This window comes from Xiphias gladius, chromosome 22, assembly GCF_016859285.1.
Source record: "Xiphias gladius isolate SHS-SW01 ecotype Sanya breed wild chromosome 22, ASM1685928v1, whole genome shotgun sequence".
Classification (NCBI taxonomy): Eukaryota; Metazoa; Chordata; class Actinopteri; order Istiophoriformes; family Xiphiidae; genus Xiphias; species Xiphias gladius.
This window is the reverse complement of record NC_053421.1, coordinates 26,207,055-26,226,893: the sequence shown is the minus strand read 5'-3', so window position 1 is coordinate 26,226,893 and position 19,839 is coordinate 26,207,055. Positions and strand designations below refer to the sequence as shown.

Below are 19,839 nucleotides of genomic sequence, written 5' to 3'. Positions count from 1 at the left end.
ACGTTGAATGCAGGTCACACGGGTTGTGAAAAAAGCAAGCGCCCCCTGACACAGGACCAACATTTATGGCGTGTTGCTGAGTGTACGTGTGTGTGTGTGTGTGTGTGTGTGTGTGTGTGTGTTTGCGCTTTGTGATGGACTTTCACAGCAGGCGGTCTGGTCTTCATTATTTCGCCCGTATCCCCGCTCATGACAGAAAGCCTGTCCGCACTGAAAAGCAGGAGATTAATTTTGATTTTAACGGCCTGTGTAACACGCAGAACACATGTTTGCTTTCCTTTCATTTGCGAGGAATTTCTGCCGCACACGCTCACTAACTTCCTACTCCTGGCCTTCAATCATGCTATAGTGAGATGAAAATATTATCTCAGAAACGTTGATTATTTTAGATTTCGAAGGGAGGAAGCCCAAGCAGTGCGTGGTCTAGCTGGCTGCTGATGAAAAGCACCATCACGTGAATGTTCTCTCTGAAATGTGCAGTTATTGCTTAACAATTCAAGGTCTACTTACTAGCTTTTTCTAGGGCTTTCTGCAGCATTTCCCGGTCTTCATTCAAAATTGTTAATTCGTGGTTCGTGATAATTAGTCTTGATTATATGACGGATCTTTTCTCAACCTTTATGATCATTTTCATCTACAGTGGCCATCCAACATTACTGACGTTACTGACAGCACAGATCTTTGCTGCTACAACAGACAGCGACTCTCTCTGTGACCGAACTTACCGGGAACTCCAGTTTCTCCGATCAACTCCTAGAAGTTTTTCCTTTCTGTCCCTGTCTCTGTACTGTTCCTTTACGTGGTCATACAGTTTATGATCATTGCAAATCTTTGGTCACATTGATTAGTATTTCAACCAATTTTACGTAGATATGGATCTGCTTGCAAATGAAGGTTCACAACAAGCTAATTAATGTTTTTAAGTAATAAATTCGGAATTTTTGCATCTTTCAGAAAGAAGCAAGACAGGTGGATCTTGGAACTGTTTTGCACGCAATATGCCTAAAGATCAATAGATAAGGAAAACCTTTGTTAGAAACATTGTGAGGACATCAAACTGTGTGTATTGTTAATCAGACTGTGAGCTGATTGTATCATTACACCCCCAAGTGCCAAAATGGCAATATTTTGTGAGAAATTCCAAAATCATGGCATTTGATTTCACAAAATTATTGGATATCAGAGAGCTGCCCTTTCCAGAGCTTGTCTAGTTTTTATGATTTACTGGTTCTCTTATAAATTTGAAATAAAGTCCGTGAGTATATTCTGAACAAACACCAAACACCAAACACTGAATCCTCTCTTCCTCATCCAGGCAGCGGGAGCTATCCGACCCCTGGTTTCAACAGTGATAGCCACCACATCAGAGGGATACCTGGATCACTCTCTGGAGCGGGCCAAATACAGAGCCAGCGAGATGCCTCAGGGATTCACATACGATGTCATCCATCAAGCCTATCAGAGGGTAGGGCCTGTCGCCTGATTAATCTATAACACACAAGAGGGCCCTCCTACTGTGTGTTGTGAATGTGGTTTCAAAGGCAATAGTGAAGGTCCTTGATGGTGTTATAACTTTGATAAATTCTTGTGTGATGAAAAGAGACATAATGATGACATGATGTTCTGCGTGGATTGCGTTTAAGTGGCAGGACATTTAACGAACATGTTGAAAAGTCTTTGGATAAAGTCTGTTAACACCCGGTCACAAAAAGATGTTGACCTAGCAACAAGTACGTCTCTGTAATTGAAAAGTAACACAAATGTCCTTCCTTCACATTAAATACGAGGTGGAAAGAATTTATTGTCGTGTGCATTAAATTGCCTCCGGTGTATTGTCAGACAGTGGAAAACCTGTGCCCTGGCTGCTCTCCAGTCAATACATGCACAGTATACGCAGCCATGCGATCAAACACAAATATTACATTCAGTATAAACAGCTACACAAAGAGTAGATTGCAGCCTTTCGCCCTACGTCGATGCCATACGCTGGCGCAATCTTTTATTAGGCCCTGAAAAGTAATGAAATAATGCACAACAGCTTTCCCTCTCGTGGCAGTCATACCTTCGTTGTTATTGAAAAAAGCTCTGGACACTTGCACCAACCACTTCATTAGAGTAGATTTTTTTTTCTTTCCATTACTTCAGACTAGGGATGTATCATCCTGGCCTCTTTTTCCCTCCTCTCACCAGTTCCAATACCCAAGCTCGGGGTATCTGCTGATACCGATTACTGATCTCCTACTATGTGCCCTTTCCCCCCCCCCCCACACTAAAAACCTGCAAATCTCACTGTGTGGAACTCATTGGAATCATGTTTATGTAAGGTTTAGGGAATGTTGTGGAGCTAAAACCCGAGTCTGCGGCCTGGCTCGTCTAAACGAATGTAACTGATAGCGAACACACTGACTTTTGTAATGACTTGACGAAGAAACTGATGGGTCTGTCACATCTGGCTGATAGCCGGTCTAGTTAATCAGGTCACTATGAGAGATTTTTGTCCTTGTCGTGTTGTTCCAGATGTAATAAAAAAGACGGCTATTTGTGGGTGCAAATCCTGGTTTAAAAACTTGGGACGTGTAGCTCAGACATGGCCCCTCTGTCTCTATATTTTACATTCCCACCTGACACATGAATAGGCATTTACCCTTTCATTAGCATTGGCTAGTTCAATGAATGGAGGTAAATTAAAAATGCCCTCGGATATTTAAAATAAGAGAATTTAAACAAGGAACAAGCTTTAGAGAGAGAGAGAGAGAGAGAGAGAGAGAGAGTTGGAAGATGAAAAAGCAAACCTAAACAGAAACTGCAACTTTATTCTGTCCTTATTTTAATGCAGGTACTTAATGAATTAAAGTTTTTACTTTCAATACCGCTGATCATAAATTGATGCTCACTACCAGAGAAAAGGTACAGTGGTGGCTGATACAAAATACCACCTCTGTATTGTATTTATTCTTATCATTTATTCTCATTTTTTTTTAAATGTTATACTTACATAGGAATCCACTGAGAGTTTTGCACTACAAAAACTGTCACTAGTTATCCGACCACTTTGTGCAACTGAAGAGGTCAAAGCATGGTTTGTTTTTATGACATTTTCCTCTAGGGGCCAAAGCAACAGTGCAGGATTTGTCCAGAGCACATGCAACTAAAAGTGTGATTTCCACAACAGCGACATTTGTAAAAACAACACATAGTATCACAACACGGATTAATCAAGTCCTGCAGGCATGGGCTGCTCACTTCTGGTGTGAATAAAATTACAAAGCAAAGGTCTCAAATCGTATGAAATGACAGTTAGGTTGAGAGCTATGTTGTAAAAATTACACCACTAAGATGACAAAGGACTTTATGGTTCTCATACATCATAGCGGGCCTTTACAGTCCTTTATTGTTTAGCTGATGTGCCAGAACCTGCAGGGTTTCAAGCTGAAGAGCTTGTGGCTTGGGTGCTATCATTTTCACTTTGCCTCTGCTGCATCTGGGAAAGAAATGACATGTTAATATATTCTGCCACACTGCAGCAGATTGGGTCCGTGGAACAAAAATGAACAAAGGCTGAGCTGGAAAAATGGTGGAAGAGCACTGAAATTACATGGCACATTTAGGTGGATTTGGATTAATAGTCGCAGCAGTTGAGTGCGTTTTAATATGTGTACCTGAAAAATGGAAAGAAGTTATCCACTGACGTAAACCGTAAATGTGTCGATTCTTCTCTGGAAGCCTGGGCTTATTGCTAAGACTTGGCAGGCCAACTCAATATGAAACTGGCGTTGCAGAAGCTGACCATATTTATTATAAGACACTTTGAGTTTGCTATTTCAACCTTGACTCCATTAGATGGTTCTCCCGATAGCCACGTTTTTGAAGAACGCTGCAAACTTTGAGCTAAGAGCTAAAATATGCCTCCAGTTGGAGCGCCATTTGTCTGCAGTTATTTTTATTCCTGGCACATATGGATCTTCGGATTGCTTTGAGAGCCTTGTTGGCTTTGGCCTTTCCATAAAATTAGCTCATATTTGTGCTGCGGTGTCAAGGCCAGTCAAGATGCAAAAATTAATACAAATTAGGGAGGTTGCTGGAGAAGGAGGAGGTTGGGGTCAATTGAGAATTTGTCCCCCTCTCCTCTCGTTGGTTTCCTCTTCAACCCTTCAAAAGAAGGGATAGTGTCAGGTTAGGACTGTAGGACATGTGCGTGAAAAATAGCTGAGAGCTGCACATTTGTAGCTTGACATCCATTGAGCGCAGAACAACTTAGGGCTGAAAAGACAAAAGGGGGAGACACTTTATCCAGTCCCCACTGAAGGCTTTTGTACCGGGAGAAAATGCTTAAGGTTAAATTACCTCAAGTCCGAGAGCGTGTTTGTCCTGTAATTTCTCTCTTGAGTTCCAGGGTCCCTGGAATAAAAGACCCCTCTCTTTTATAGCTTGATAAAATATTACCCAGGTATAATCTCAGGTAGCATGAATTTGTCTTTGTAGTCCAGACTGTATCTTAAACCAAATGAGCTCATCGCCTCAATCCAAACTTCCATGGGATCTTCACAAACTGGGCTTTCCCAGCCGTGAGTCAAACCACAAATAAATTGTTCATCGGTACAATGAACTATAAAGGTATTTATCTTAATTTGGATTAGTTCAGGAAAAGAAATTGCAGTCACTAAGATGACGTAAATACACACACACGGGGGCTGGCTGTCATTTTTCAATACTAGTGCCAACACAATGCCTGAATTTTGGTACTTTTATATTAACAATGGATCAAATGACCATGTGTAAAGTTGAAGGGGCCACTCACAGTGACAGACCCGCGGAGAATTATTGCCCAACTCTGTAGTTCCTCTCAGCTTTGCGAAGGGTTTTAGCATCTTTCAGCTCATTGTTTTGTTTTTTACGGCCCACGACCCTTTACTGTTTTGGTTCAGTCTCACGCTCTCATCAGCGCTGTTTATTGTTGTCCTTTTCATCAAAAGAGCTCTGATAAAGGGACTACCTGCTCAGCACCAAACAACAGCCAGACACAGTTATCAACTACGCAGTGAAACATTTAGCAGCTAAAGAGCCACATATCTTCCTTAGTTGGTGGAGACATTTGGCTTTCTCATTCCTTTGCATTCCTGTGCCTGTTTATTTGAGCATTCCACCAAAACAGATTTGTCCCTGCCCAAAAATATTTTCATACCTTTGTGTTTATTTTCTTCCTTTAAAATGTGACATGCAGCTGATTATGACAGAGCTGGCACTTCCCCCTTTCATAGCATATGCATGTTTATGTTATGTTATTCAAAAAGCTTCGAATTTGCACATGTAGTATTTTCCTCCAGTAAAATATACTAGAGCCACATGTTTTTTTTTTTTTTTTTTTTTTTTACCTACTAATGGGCTTTGGAACTGATTCTTAAAAAAAAAACATGGAAAAAGTGCTGGAATAAACAATGTGAGATCTCTGCCGTTGAAACGGCGCAGTAAAGTGTAAGACCCTTCTCTTAGTTATTCCTTAAACATTCATGATAAAAGTTGTTAAAGCACTATGCTACGTCTTTGGTGTTAAAATAACAGGTGATTTCACTGTAAACAAAATAAAAAGAACTACATTTTTGAGAAACCCCCTCAAGACGTCGACCGACAGATAATTTCCTCTAGGTAACACTGTTGTTAAGCGTTTAGATTGAGAATGGGAGGTAAGTTTTCAGAAGAAGTAGGGAAACAATACAGGATCCTGAAATAGATCATGCTGCTCCACCCAGATGAACAATTTTTGAATTATGTAAACATGGAACAACTTTACACCACCCCCGGCATTAGACCAAGATAAAGTTTTTGCCTTTTCTTGCATTTACAGGAACAACGATTTTTATAAAGTCCACAGTTATACAAGAAAACATATCATGTCTTACAGAACAATGTGGGAAAATGTCTTATGACCTGATGAAACAGAATTTGCACATTTTAAATCTTTTTCCAGAGAGATAAGAGTGTTACAGGGCCAACACTCCATCAGCCAAAGAAAACAGTGACCTCTGAAGTATCTACTGAAAAATGTGGCAATGGCAGCGTCATTTTATGAGCCTGTTTCTCTTCTGTGAAAACACCGTCTCTGATCACGACGCAGACAGTATAATGAAATGCTCCAGATATTGAGAGATTGCGAAATATCTGCAGAACTTTGTAGTTAAAGAGCCAGACTATCTGAGGATTGCCGGGACAAAAGAACAAGTGTTAGATCAGAGAGTGCATAGCAGGTCATATTGTAATTTGACTGAAACTGAACTCTGCTGACAAGCAATGTGAGGCCGTTCTTATATGCAAGTTGACTGAGACCTTTGCAAACGTGCCTCATACTGATATAACTACCAAAGATATGCATTATATTCTTTTAATTTGCTGTTTTTGCCTGCTTTAGAATGCCAGTTTTTGTTGTTTGATTGGCCCGCCCAACAATTTGGTTCATAGTGACTAATCTTAACATATGACCATTGATATTTATGATATCTAAGGGGTTGTTCATAAAGATTTTGGTGCCCCCCCCCTACATCATCATCGTTTCACCACTTTGGTCCATGACAATGCATCCCAAAAACAAGTGACCGGATTTCCAGCTCACCAGGGACCAACAATAGAGGCTACATTGGCTTTCTTCTACCACCATCAGTCCACAATTTTCTTATTGTGCACAGCTAAATTCAAAATCTAAACTGCAAATTTATGTGAAATTTCTCCTCAGAGAATGAACCCTCTTCAAGAGGACTTCTCTTTCAGTACCTGCAGAACAAAGATTTCTCATAATCTAATCCCCAGATTGTCATGTAATGTTGGGAGCGCGTTCCCGTTCCCAAGGAAAGGGCATTAACTTTAAACTTAGTGCAGTTATTGGCTCTAAGAAAAGCTCAGGTCTTTGTGAGTTGTTTTCTTTAGCCAACACTTTTCTTCTGTTTGTTGATGAATCGGCCTCCGGGAGTGCCTTTCAGGGCTAAGACTTATAGTCTTATTAAATCACGGTTAGATAAGAAGTAATGAATTATGACAATAAAATCTAAAATATGTCCAAGGTTTCATAGAGTTTCATCATCTAATTTGTAAAACACAATGGACTTGTGCTGGGACAAGAGCTAAATTACCCGTTGAAAATACGAGCACTTTTACGATAATGTTTTTAGAATGTTATTGTTGAAAAATGTTCATTATAAACAAAACAAAAAACCCAACAATTGATTATCCCTCTACATATAGCTGTCAATAAGTACATATGTGTAACATGGCACCCAAGTTGGTTGCGGCCATTGGTTCACTGCAAGCACTGCAAGGATACAATGTTCCACGGTTACTCTGTGTGTGATGGAAATACATTGCTCAACAACTGTACACCGCCTCTTGTCTCTGTTGCGTCCCCTCTGCAGTGTGCTGAGTCAGACTTTGAGTTTGGCACCGAGTGTCTCCATCTGGCTCTGCAGTACTGTGGCACCAATGCCAAGCTCATCGAGGGTCCGCCAACACTGTGGAAGGTGAGCTCGCCAGAAGCCTGGTTTGGGTTGGGTATTGTAGCTCTGGTAACGCTTTGGCTAGAACTGCTTTATTCCTGCTACTTATTTATCATATGGGCACAAAGAAAGCTTATGAATTAAAAGTGAGAGGTGCTGGAAGAAGAGGAAACCCTAGTATATTGAATTTGACGTGCGAGACTAGCATGTAGAAATTAGTTTAAATGTAAAAATGTTGTTTTTAACCCTCTATAAGGTCATGTGGCTTTTATATAGTTGTGAAGATAGTTTTGGTGTTATGTGCTGAGGTTTTGAGATTTGTGTCTCCACCCTAGAACAATAGATGTGGACATTGTTTGTTTGTGGTGCTCAGTGCTTTAAAGAATGACATTTAATGACATTTTACGACATTTTGTTGTTCTAGAAACAATGCATCGGTTACTCTGGATAATCCAGAGTGGTGGTTCCCAAACCTTTGCTTGTCATATATACAAAGCCCATGTCAGTTGTGAGCTGATCTGTCAAAGGAAACAATAACAAGCCATGTGGCCTTTTTTTAGCATTGCAAACTTAGTTGAAATATTTTCTGGGCCACGGGAAAGTGCAGGGACTTTCAGGGCACCAGTAACTATGGCAACAGAATTTAGACCCTAAATTTGCTAAATTTCTCAAATGCTTTCTGGTCACCCGGGAAAGGTCTTGGAGTGGAAATGTCTTATTAGATTTTTTTAAGTTGAAAGATTTTTAGAGGCTTGAAGAGGTAAAACTATACAGTACTTCTCAAAAAAAGCAAAAGATTAGGGAGACGTTTGAAAGATAAATATAAATTTGTCTAGCAAAATTCCTTTTTTATTATTTCCTAGGTCCTATTCCCTATTAAACATCTCCTGAATTTTGTTCTGTTTTGTTTGTTTGTTTATTAGTTGTTTTTTTAATGTTTCGGGTGAACTGACACTTAGCATAACCAAAGTTAATTTGGCCTCCAGGTAACCTACAAACGGGATTTGGCTGCTGCAGAGTCCATTATCAAAGGTGAGTTACCTTTTATAAATTTACCATTACATTATTTCCTGTATGTACTGTGTATAGTGGACTTTTTCATCTTACATTATATGCACACAATTTATGTATGTAGACATGAAAGTCTGAAGACGGGTTAAATGGTCTGACATTAGCAGCGTACGATTGCTTTGTCTCTCTTTGTGTTGCAGTTGAGAGTTGGAGCTGAATAGGTGACGCTGAACCAAAATGGCTCCTCACTGTATTCAGAGGGAGAAATTCTTTGTAGCATTGTTCAGCTTGGTTAGAGCAGGGCGGTTGTAAGCAGTCTGTGAATACTGCGGAGAGCAAGTCAGGGCAAGGGAGACTATCAGAATCGGAGAAATGGAAATAAACACAGCCCTATCTTTCACCCCACCAGCACCTGGACCAACAACTACCTGTTTGATGATGACATAAGGTGCACGGTGATTATTGCCAGAGCCTCTGAAGTGAATGAATTCATTGTGTGTTTTTTAGAGAAGATGTGGAAGAAAGTTCTCACAACTGTCAGTATGAGAAACTGTCGAGTGTTGCAGTTTGTGTGTTTGTGTGTGTGTGTGTGTTTGTGTTTCTTTGTGCTCGCACATACTTGCATACCCACCTTGTCGTGTGTGTGTGTGTGTGTGTGTGTGTGTGTGTGCATAGGCCTACACGTGCCTGTGTGCATCCTGTTGAGAAGTGTGTACATGTCAGGTGGAATTTTGAATGGCTTTCTTCTGAGACAGCCATAAGGGTAGGTCCTCAGTTTTTTGCAGCAGAGGCTGTGATGAGCTCGGGGTTTGAACCAGAGCGTGACATAGTGTCAACGACACCTTTAAAACATTAAAACAAACATCTGTAGAGCGTTGAGTCTGTCAGTCAGTGAGCGACCCGGCGTTAGCTGACTGTGCACGTCGTTTTCCAGCCCCTGTAGATTGTAGCTAGACAGCTGTTGAGCACTGACGCAACAGCTAATGATATCAGACAGTTAACAATGGTCGGAATCCCTTAGCTATACTTTAAGTACATCACATTAATATTTTAATCACTTAGAATAGAGCTTGGCAGCATTTTGTCCTGTCTGTTAAACTACAGCATAGCCAGCATTAGCTCAGCAGCTAAGGGGATCAATTTAAATGAAATCTGATACCTTCAGCTTTACCTGTCAGACCCACCAGCTGTTTGTTATTATTGCCTTCAGTGGAAAACTACATAACATTAATACCTAAGTATGATGCCACTTTTAAATGTGATGATTAGTATAATCAAAAGGTAAAACTGTTGAGATCGAGAGTTGTATGAGAAAAGCCTCTTTAACTTTTTTTTTTTTTTTTTTTAATTAAAACCCTTCAGAAGATGACACTGATGGGCCAAGCCCAGGTGGAAACTTCTGAGCTTGGCTCTAACAGGGTTGTACCTTTGAGAATGCAGGGTAAAACTTGAATGGTACAGAACAGAGTTTACAGTGTGACGGTAGCGTACATTTGAAGATTTGCGGTCATGCAGATGTTGATAGGGTAGTTAGAACAGGAGTCTTTGGCCGATTACACGTCTTTCTCTTTCAGAGACTCTATCTCAGTCGGCCTGTGTTATCACGGGGGGATCTGCAGAAGCTGTGACGTTGGCCGACGCCCTCCAGAAGGCTGCTGGAGCTCTGGACATGGTAAGAGTTTAAGCGTAAAAGCTGATTAAAATGCTGGTTATGTTGATGACAGCATAACTGAAGATTCCCATCAGTTTACCATTTTGTTTCTTCGGTCTTCCTGTCCCTGTCTCCCGTCCTGTACCTCCAGCCCCCCCCCCCCCCCCCCAAACCCAATATGAGCTCCACTTGGGTGGCCCGGTGGTGAGACTTGCCATCTGTGGTCAGGCCTCTAATGAAGCCTGTCTGGGACATCCACACTCTGCAACTTTTCCTCCTCCTCATTTTCTCCCTCCATCCCCGCCCTCCACCTCTCACTCCCCTGCATGCAGGAGAGCAGATGGCATTATTATTTTCTGTATTGCGGGAGTTTGCTTGATTAATGGAGTGTTTAGTGATGAGTTCTTGCCTTCTTTTCATCATCTTCCTACCACCTCAGCACAGTCAGACTCGACAAGCTCCCAGTTTCCACCACAGTTCGTATCCCTCCCGTTAACTTTCATCAATTTAGTGAAGTTGTCCCCGGCCCATTATACAAACATCCTCCATTTAATTTGTAAAATTGTTCATAATAGACAACGGAAAACAGTATCCATATGCAAAACCGTAAGGAGTGACAGTCTAAGGTATTAAATCTGACGGCACAGACCCCGCAGAGCTTCCACATGTGAAATGCTCTCTTCCTTGTCAACAACTGTTGAGTTTCCCCATGAGTAAAACCACATAACCAGTAACCCACACAAGCTTTAGTCTTTCTTTAAAAAGAAGGATGAAGAATGGATGTCAGAAAAATGAGCTTTGCTGGTCAGCGTACGAGTTAAAGCAAAGTGTCTGGACAGGTGACCACAGGATTTGGGTCTGTCAGAGAGAGAAAAGCTTTTGTGCAAAGCTGTATTTAAAACAGTAAAGTGATAATTACCCAAAGGTTGCAATATAAAATCAGTCTATGCGTAAGCTGTAAAACTGGATTAGTGACAAACAAATGAACCCAATTCAAGGTGTATGGGTGCAAGATGGTGCCTGGTAGGGTAGAATTGTGCAGCTAAGAGGGGTGGACACACCGTTATGAATGCCTGTACAGATTAAATCCAACAGCTCGGCGACAGCTTGTATTGTATGTGTTTTGTTAAGGGAATACCCTACAGAAAAATTTGTGTTATGAAATTCAAATACTTAAGGCTTGTAGGCTTAAAAGGGTGGCGATGAACAGTTTGTTTGCCAGGTCCAATGGATTCCAGCGGCGACCCCACTGGAAGTCGAAGGATCAAAACGTCCATAGAAACTTCCCAAACTACTCTTGCAGCATAATTCACTTCTCTGCTATGGATCCGCTCCGTAAGCCTGTTCAGTATGTTTCACGGACATATAGTTTGTCTGTAGGATAGTTAAATACACTATGTCAGTGTCACGCCATCACCTCCCCATAACTCTGAAGCTGTCCAGGAGGGAAAAGAGCGCTTATGGGAGGCTTCTATCTAGCTTCCGGGGGCGTAATTTTCACCAGAGACAGGTGAGACATGTGCCCCTCACTCTTCAAAATCTCACCCACCCCCTGCCGACTTTTACAGTGTAAGCTTGTTTCACTAAACTCCCTCTGAATACTCTTCTTTTACTGCCCAGCTGCTAAAATTCAGATTAGAGAAGGTAGGAGTCGATTTAAAAAAAAAAAAAAAAAAAAAAAAAAGTTGATATGCTTATTTAAGTCGCCTTCAATTATGTTGTGAGCTCGCAGAAATCAGGCCTTAGAAACAGCAACAAGTGACTCCACAGGTTACCCTACTTTATTGCTGGAGGTTGTTGGGTCCACATCCAGCAACCTCCAGCAGGCAACAGGCAGCAGACATTACTCAGGGCTGAAAAAAAAGCACTGCCACCTCATGTGTATGTTTTCAGGTTAAGAAAAAAAATCAGTTTTTATTTACAATAAATACTTTCCTAAAAGCAGTCTAAAAGTCAAAGGTATAATGATACAACACAATGATTAGGTGTCGGTTCTAGATTGATGTGAATGTATATAAATGCAAGATCCAGCATCCCCCTTTTTTCATCTTATGGTTACAGAACTTACAGAAGATTTCATTCTGAAACCAAATACATACCCTTGACTGAAAGGGGTTTGTGTTGTGTTGCCCACTCCGCTATGTAACTGTATATGGGGGAACAAAATAATATGACGACAATGTAAAACAATCCTGTTAAACAATCGATCAATGTAAAGGTGTAAGGCCTAAGTGAGGACAGAGTTGAATCGAAACTTTTAACACAGATTCAATAACAACATATGCTTCACAAAACGTCGCAGGGCTTTTGTATTGGTCTCATGAGATTCCACGTTTTCGTAATATCGCATCCATTTATGTGATTATATTTCACGCCCATCACCTGTTTCTCATCCCCAGAGCTGACACCCAGGCTGACACATTGCCTACACATGGCTTCATGCGTAGAAACATGTTTCTTGGATCATCCTGTGTACATATTCTCTGGGTGTAGCTGTTAATAGTGTAAGGGGGAGGCAGAGCACGCCGCATTATGTGTTTCTGAATTTCACCCTGATCCAAATAGTCCATCATCCTTTAAACTCGCTCCAAGTCCTTCGTCAGCCAGTGTCAAATGGGCAGATCTCGCTGTCTGGAGCTGGACCGGGCCCCCGGAGATGGATTGTGGCCGGCATCGGCCTCTTTGGATTGGCTGATTGGAGCCATTCCTGTCTGTGCTCAGGTGGCTTTTGGTGGCTGTGTGTTTTTCAGTGCCTGTGTTCGGAACCAGATACATCCTTTTCAGGGAGTTCGGGAGGGAGGAAGAATGGAGAGGGAGATGAAAGGTGAAAGAAGGAGAAACGGAAGATGAAGAATTACCTTTGTCCCTGTGCCATTACGTGAATATAATACAGTGATAAGCACGGTTGGGGCCGCCTAAGCTCAGCTGAAAACTGACAGTATAGTGTAGTTTGTGTGTGTGTGTGTGTGTGTGTGTGCAGGTGGAGGATTTGGCAGCATGTGTAAGCGAGAGAGAGGAAGACATTCACAGAAGGAATATGATTAAGGGATTCTCTGAGCAGGATGTAGCATGAGAGATGCGTTTGATCCAGTTTAAATCCAGGTTTACACAGAAAAACTAAAAGTTGTCAGTTGATGTAACATTTATACGAAAATGAATCCCTCAAGTTAACTCCCGAAAACACCACATTTCACGAGGAGGCAGTTTTTCTCTGTGAGAACATTTGAGTTTTTTTTTTTTTTCTTTTAACTTTATTTATGCTGGGAAGTTCCCCTGAGAACAACAGGTTCACAAACACAGAGTTACACACATTAACGCCTGAAAGCTGCCGAGTGTCTTCACTGGCACAGTTGGGGATTAAGGGCCTTGGTCAGGGGGCCACCTCAGTGGCAGTAACGTCACAAGGTTTCTGTCTCTCAACCAGGCAACGTGCCAACATATAGAAGGAAATAAATCGTAGGCATCTTGGCCAAAATCATTACCATAGAAGATATTTTCTTGATAAATATTTAATCCTGTGACGGAACTAAATATACAATACTTCCATGCCTTAAAAATGAAAACCTATTCGTTTGGTAGTATCTGAGAATAAGAAGCGCTCATCTTAATGGCCACGAATGGTTCTTGTGATCGAGATATTTTTTGTAAAAGTATCAGCGGTAGGGGTGCAGTTTTTAATGTAGAGTTAAAAACCCTAAACTCCTTTTATACGGGGTTGAACCAGTTTTCGACGGCTGTCACAATCTTACTTTCCCCTTTACATCCGTTACATCATTAGGATGCCACAACTTTTCAGACGTTTGGCTGCAGTGAATTAGGAACAAAGGCTAAACACAGACAAGTGGATGTTTTATAGACACTTAAGTACATAAATGATGAAAGAAGTATATCATTTAATTAAAAAAACTGGCCAACTCAACTCCTCTGTATTCTCTCCCTTATCACTCGTCCTTTTAATCTTTTGAATTATGATAATATTCTCATATTCGGTCCACATCAAAAGAAATTCTCAGACTCATGTATCAAGCTAGTGAACGTTGTCAGTGATTAACCTCTAGAAGAGGAGCGAGGCGTAGAGACCACACAGGGAACAATCTTTTTTTGGTCTCTCTAGCCAAATCCTTTTTTGAAGCAGAGAATATACCTCTGAATGTGGTAAGTCATAGTATCTGGTATTGTGGACTCATCTGCCATACATGGTCATTATATTTGCATCAACTGTGATTGTAGCTTTTAGTAGCTATTAGCCTTCCATTGTTTTTAAATTAGACCCTTCCACACAAAAATGACTGAAAAAATTGGGTCTCTTCCTCAACGCGTTTGAAATTCATGGTGGGAGGCTCACTGCCGAGCTGAGCTTGGAAACTTTGCTTCTCTTCTGTCCTCGGACTGGCTCGGTTGTTGAGCCTCCGTGGCTTCTTGGCTCCCCAGTCCATGCCTGAATTGAAATAAACATTCTTACTTTGGGATTTCATGCCCAACCTGGTTTAGATCTAGTCACATTTTTTTTAAACGCTGCAAATCTACATCTCGGATTGAAATGATTTTTCTACTGAAGCCATGGGCAGTTATCTTTCAAGACCAAATAACCCGCCGACATATGTTTTCCATAACCATTTCACATTTTCAATTACTTTCTGTTAAAAATGGGTAGAACAACTGTATTTTAAATGCCAAACTAAGACTCTGAATGTTTATGTCTGTATTTATTTCCTGCGTGTGTGAAATTGTAGTACCAGGCTGCAATTAGAGGCACAACAACCAAGATGAATGTAAATTTGACATGGTGGACACTGTGTGCTATCTGTTTGCCTCATGTCACTTGTTTGCCAGGGCTGAAACTTAAATGGAAAGATCGGGACCTAAATGTCCTGGTTCTTTGAGCAGAAAAGCTTTTACGATTCTTGGCCCTACGTCGGCCTTCGACTCAATTTGCAGCGTAATGAAATTTAACTTGGCTTGTGTATGATTATTGCATATGTCAGAATTTTCCTGCCAGTTCAGACATATAAAGGAGCCCAGAAACTTTTTCTTTTCTACCTCTTCCATTTGTTCTAATAAGCTTCTGATTACAGCTGATGGAAATAAGCCACTCAGTTGCGTAGTCCTTGAGTGTATTTAGATTTTTTTACCCCTTTTCTCTAATCATAAAATGATTCATGGCAGGAAAACAGGTGCGATACTCTCACACGAACTGATTGAAGAAGTGGCTGAAACAAAAGCCAGAAGCCTCTTGACCTTTGAGCGCTGAAGTCGATCAGTCACTCGACATCAGATGCATTAGGGCTCTGGTACTGCAGCACCTGCTTTAAACGTTATCCGTCAGTGTCCTGTAACAAGCAGAATCTCGGCCGAATATTTAATGTCAGGGTGTATCTGTGTTACAGGAGCTGGACGTCCTCACAGATCTTATGGAGGACAAGGGCAGGTACCTGTTGAAGGAGTGGAACTTCATCCGGGTTTCTGTAAGTTCCCATTTCAAGCACAACTTTTTTCTGAGAAATAGAAACATGGCATTGTAAATATTAACGATCTGCTCTGGCCAACCATGTTCAGATTTCCTAAGAGCTTGTAGTCCTGGAGAAAACCGAACCTTTCCTGTAAAGCTTCCTACCCAGTTTTTGATTTCCTCGGTCTCCAGGTCAATCGTTCTTGCCTGTCTGAAGTGGAGTCCATACTGATGGATCTGGAGGCAGCGAATCGAGCTCTTCTTCACCCAGTGGTCGTCATTTGGGTGAGTCCACACACTTACCCAGCCATGGTTTTATAAATAAGACTGAAGCCGTGTCCCAAATCCATACTACATACTTATTCCGTGCAGTGTGTAATAGACACTGTTTTGGTCGTTAATATACAAAAAAACCCAACATACTTAACTGTTTTTTACTCACAGGAAATAATACATTATGTGTGACATCAGATGTCCCTGAAACTGTGACTTAGAAATGCCACTGCAAGTTAAACTCCACAAAGAGAAAGCAAAATGTCTCTCTGAAGATTGGTTTCTTATTTTTGTTTTCCAAGATCTTTTCGGAGATGTTTCATTCCTAAAAAGTTTTTAATTTTTAAGACATTAGAAAAGAAAATAATTCTATTCAAATTCAGAGCAGGATTTGAATGTATTTATATAATTTAAAATAACAATATATGCCAAATTTCATTGCTATCCATCCAAATGTTGTCAAGACATTTCACTCAGAAGTGAACATCATGGTGGTAGTAGAAGAAAAGTATGTCTGTACAAAATTTCATGGCAATCCGCCTAATTTTTGTTGGGATATTTCAGTCTGGACCAACGTGGTGGACTGACCCACTGACTGACATTGCCGTCGCTAGAACCATGCCGTTAGAATGGCTGAAAAGCCACCCGGGATTTCACGTACTCGGATCTATCCTGCACTCTCCAGACCCCTCACTGTTTCCATCCCTTGCTGTGAGTTGGCTGTTTTCGTTTGGTGTCTGAATGCATAGATGTGGGGAGTTACGTGAGCGGTCCGGTATGGACTGCACAGCAACTACGGCACGCAAAGTTACAGGGAGAAAACACATTATTTCTTGAATTTGTTAAAGCCGATCTCAACTTTTTAACTTGTCTGATTCAAACTTTGCTCCCCAAGAATCAGTGCCAAAGTAAAGCTCAGAAATGGAGCCAACAGAACCTGGACAGCCCGCTCTCGATTCTGTGATGACAAAAAAAACCCAGAAACTCGGATTTAATGAGTTCAAATGTCACAGAACATTACCCGATTAAACCACTGCCTTGATTTGTGTTAGGTAAGCTGGCCTTTCTGTAAAGCTGCGCGTTCACACACAGCAGGTTTCATTAGTGCAGGACTGGCTTGTCTCTGTCATGCCAGGACAAAGACATCGGTCTAAATCTTATTCTCACAGACAAGCACAGAGACAAGCAATCAAAACTCTGGTCAGTGTGCGTCTTCTTCACTGCTCAAAATAAAGTGAGAAGCAATGACTTTTTTTTTTTTTTTTTCCAAGTTTATGGCTGTTGAGCTGCCAATTTATACAACACAGCGGGGATTCAACCTTTGCTATGATCCAGGATGTGGTTTTTCTGACATTGATGCACAGAAAAGAAACTTTGAGGTTTGAATTCCGTGCAACATTACGTAAAGCGAGATTATGCTTTAACGTTTGGCGTCTGTGGCCATAAGGCAAAAACATGGTGTAAAAAGTAACACAGTTAGAGAAGAGTCCTAAAGTCCCCGAACTGACTCAACAATATCCATAACAGTTCAATATCTATTTAAAGCTCGCTGACATTAGCGTAAATTAGCCATTTTAAACAACTGGTCACGTCGGAGCGAGTAAGGCTGTTACAGCAAAAACCCCAGAGCGTATAGAACTGAGCGAGGGTGTGATTGATTGCCAATAATTTCAACGTTTGATGTGGAAGAGGAATAATGTGTTAATTCTTCTTTCAAAAGTGAGATAGCCTTGCTTTAACAAAACTAGGAGGGTGAAACAGATCAGTAAATTAGGCTGCACTTCCATTGATTAAGGGTTTTCATAACTAAAAATGAATTAATATAAGTGACCTGTTCCCGTAATGATGTAAATGAAAGTAAATTTGAGGAAAGAAATTCAGAGATTTAACAGCTTTTTAATGGGCTAGTGATTGAGTTCAGCATCTGTTAATCATACTTTTTTTTTTTTTTTTTTTTTTGTCATTTATGCATCGTGTCCATTAGTTTCAGAACAAATTCAGCCGTGTTTTTGCCTCATCATATTCCAGCAGGTAACAATTACTGCAAAGTTTTGGTTCGTCAGAAAGTCTAATTATGAGCTGCGTCAGGTCAAAAACTCTAACTGTAAAAGAACCTGCTTATTCATTTTCTTGAAAGTTCACAGCAATGTCTAGTGAAACATACAGATTCCAGTTATTTTATATTTGTTTACAGTACTGTATATTTTTATTTTATATTTTTTGAAAATAAAAATAAAATTAGAAAACAGTAAACAGCTCAGAGATTATGGCTCTTTTTCTATTTGAGGGAAAAAAATTAACAAAGTTAAGAATTATGAGTGATTATAATTCAGAAAACTATCAGAAGAAGCTGTTCATTAACTTCCGAGGGTTAAACGTGTTGCTATCAACTGTCCTTGAGCAAACCCGTCAGGGAAGTTTGCAGTGGTAGGGCAGCCTGCATCAGGTTTTTATCAGACGTTGTGTCTCCCAGAAAATCTATTCAGAAGTCAGTCAGCATAGAACAGCTACTGTGTGTGATGAAAGTTGACTTAGGCAGAGTCGAGCACGCCTCAGTATCCTTTCCCACATTTTGAATGACCTTTTTGTTGCGCGTTTGTGAACGCAGACATCTGGCACAGGACGCTTTCGGTTCCAATGAAGTACACGTACGACGCATCGAGCCAGACCTTTGCTTTTCTCCCGCTTGTAAAAATGTCACCTGTAGTCTACTTCACGTCCCTTGAGGAGCTCTGTAGCTGTTTGGAAACTGTACACCTCCCGGGAGAGCGCCGCAGCTCCGCCTGGCTTACTGTTCGCCCGGATTCAAACATCCACCACTACCAGAGAAACGCTGACCCGAGAGCTCACGGAGAGAGAGAAAAAAAACAAAACAAAACTAGACAAACTGATCAAATCTGCTCCAAGAGACTTTTGAATATTCCCGTTTATGTGTTTCGAATTTGGAAAATCGACCTCTTCAGCTAATACACAGAGCAAGTGCCAAAACAATGCCAGATAATGAGAGACAAATAAACTTGCAGAGGCTGATTTCTACGACAAAACAAGTCTCACTCACTGCAAATGTCACGCAGCATTACTCCACTGAAAGCCTGGCTCTTATTTGTGTGAGTTGTACTAAGTTTTTCAGTGAAGACTTCAACACAACACACACACACACACACACACACACACACGGTGAACTTGGTCACTTTTGGGGACATTACATAGTCTTGCATTCATTTCCTGGAGACTTGCCCTAACCATAGCCATAACCACTACTTACCCTAACCCTAACCCTGACCGTAAGTCTGAAAGTAGCCTATGAAAGACACACTCACACTCACACTCACACTCACACTCACACACACACACACACACACACACACAAACACACAAACAGAAACACACACACACTCATTCACACATGTAAACACACCATCTAAAGCTGAGGTTTTAGTGGGATCGACTCCCTGCCGCACCAGAGCAAAACCCTGCACAAGTTCCCACAATTTGCACTGCCAACATGTTGTTATTCTGTTTTATTCTGTTCTGCTCTGCTCTGCTCGACTCTATTCTATTCTATTATGCTCTGTTATTTTCTACTATATTATATTGAATATTTTTCTTTTCTACTAATATTATATTTTGTTTATTCTGTTCTATTCTATTATTTTCTATTCTATTGACCTCTTGTATTCTATTCTGTTCATTTTTTATCCTATTTTGTTTTGGCCTGCTCTTTTCTGTTCTGTTCTACTCTACAAATCACCAAGCAAACCTGCCGATGCTTTTTCTACTCTTTTAGACATTTTATAGACTAAATGATTAATCATTTTGAAAACAATGGCAAGGAATTAATTCATAATAAAAGTAATCCTTAGTCGCAGCCTTACGTGTCTTATATACCAGATAAGGGTATAAGGCTACATTAAAAGTAACTGTGTCCATAAAGTATGAGGCGACGTGCATTATAAAAGAAGAGAAAAATCATTACA

General features: G+C 40.8%; 1 protein-coding gene across 4 annotated transcripts in view; it reads left to right on the top strand.

Moving 5' to 3' along the window:
• The window catches only part of crppa (CDP-L-ribitol pyrophosphorylase A), a 50,300-nt gene that overhangs the window by 5,542 nt on the left and 24,919 nt on the right, over positions 1 to 19,839 (top strand). For all 4 annotated transcript variants that reach the window (XM_040118953.1, XM_040118954.1, XM_040118955.1 and 1 more), the window contains exons 3-8: positions 1,316 to 1,465; positions 7,398 to 7,502; positions 8,465 to 8,510; positions 10,064 to 10,161; positions 15,528 to 15,605; positions 15,782 to 15,874. In XM_040118953.1, coding sequence (XP_039974887.1) covers positions 1,316 to 1,465; positions 7,398 to 7,502; positions 8,465 to 8,510; positions 10,064 to 10,161; positions 15,528 to 15,605; positions 15,782 to 15,874 — 570 coding nt within the window. The remainder of the gene's footprint in view (positions 1 to 1,315; positions 1,466 to 7,397; positions 7,503 to 8,464; positions 8,511 to 10,063; positions 10,162 to 15,527; positions 15,606 to 15,781; positions 15,875 to 19,839) is intronic.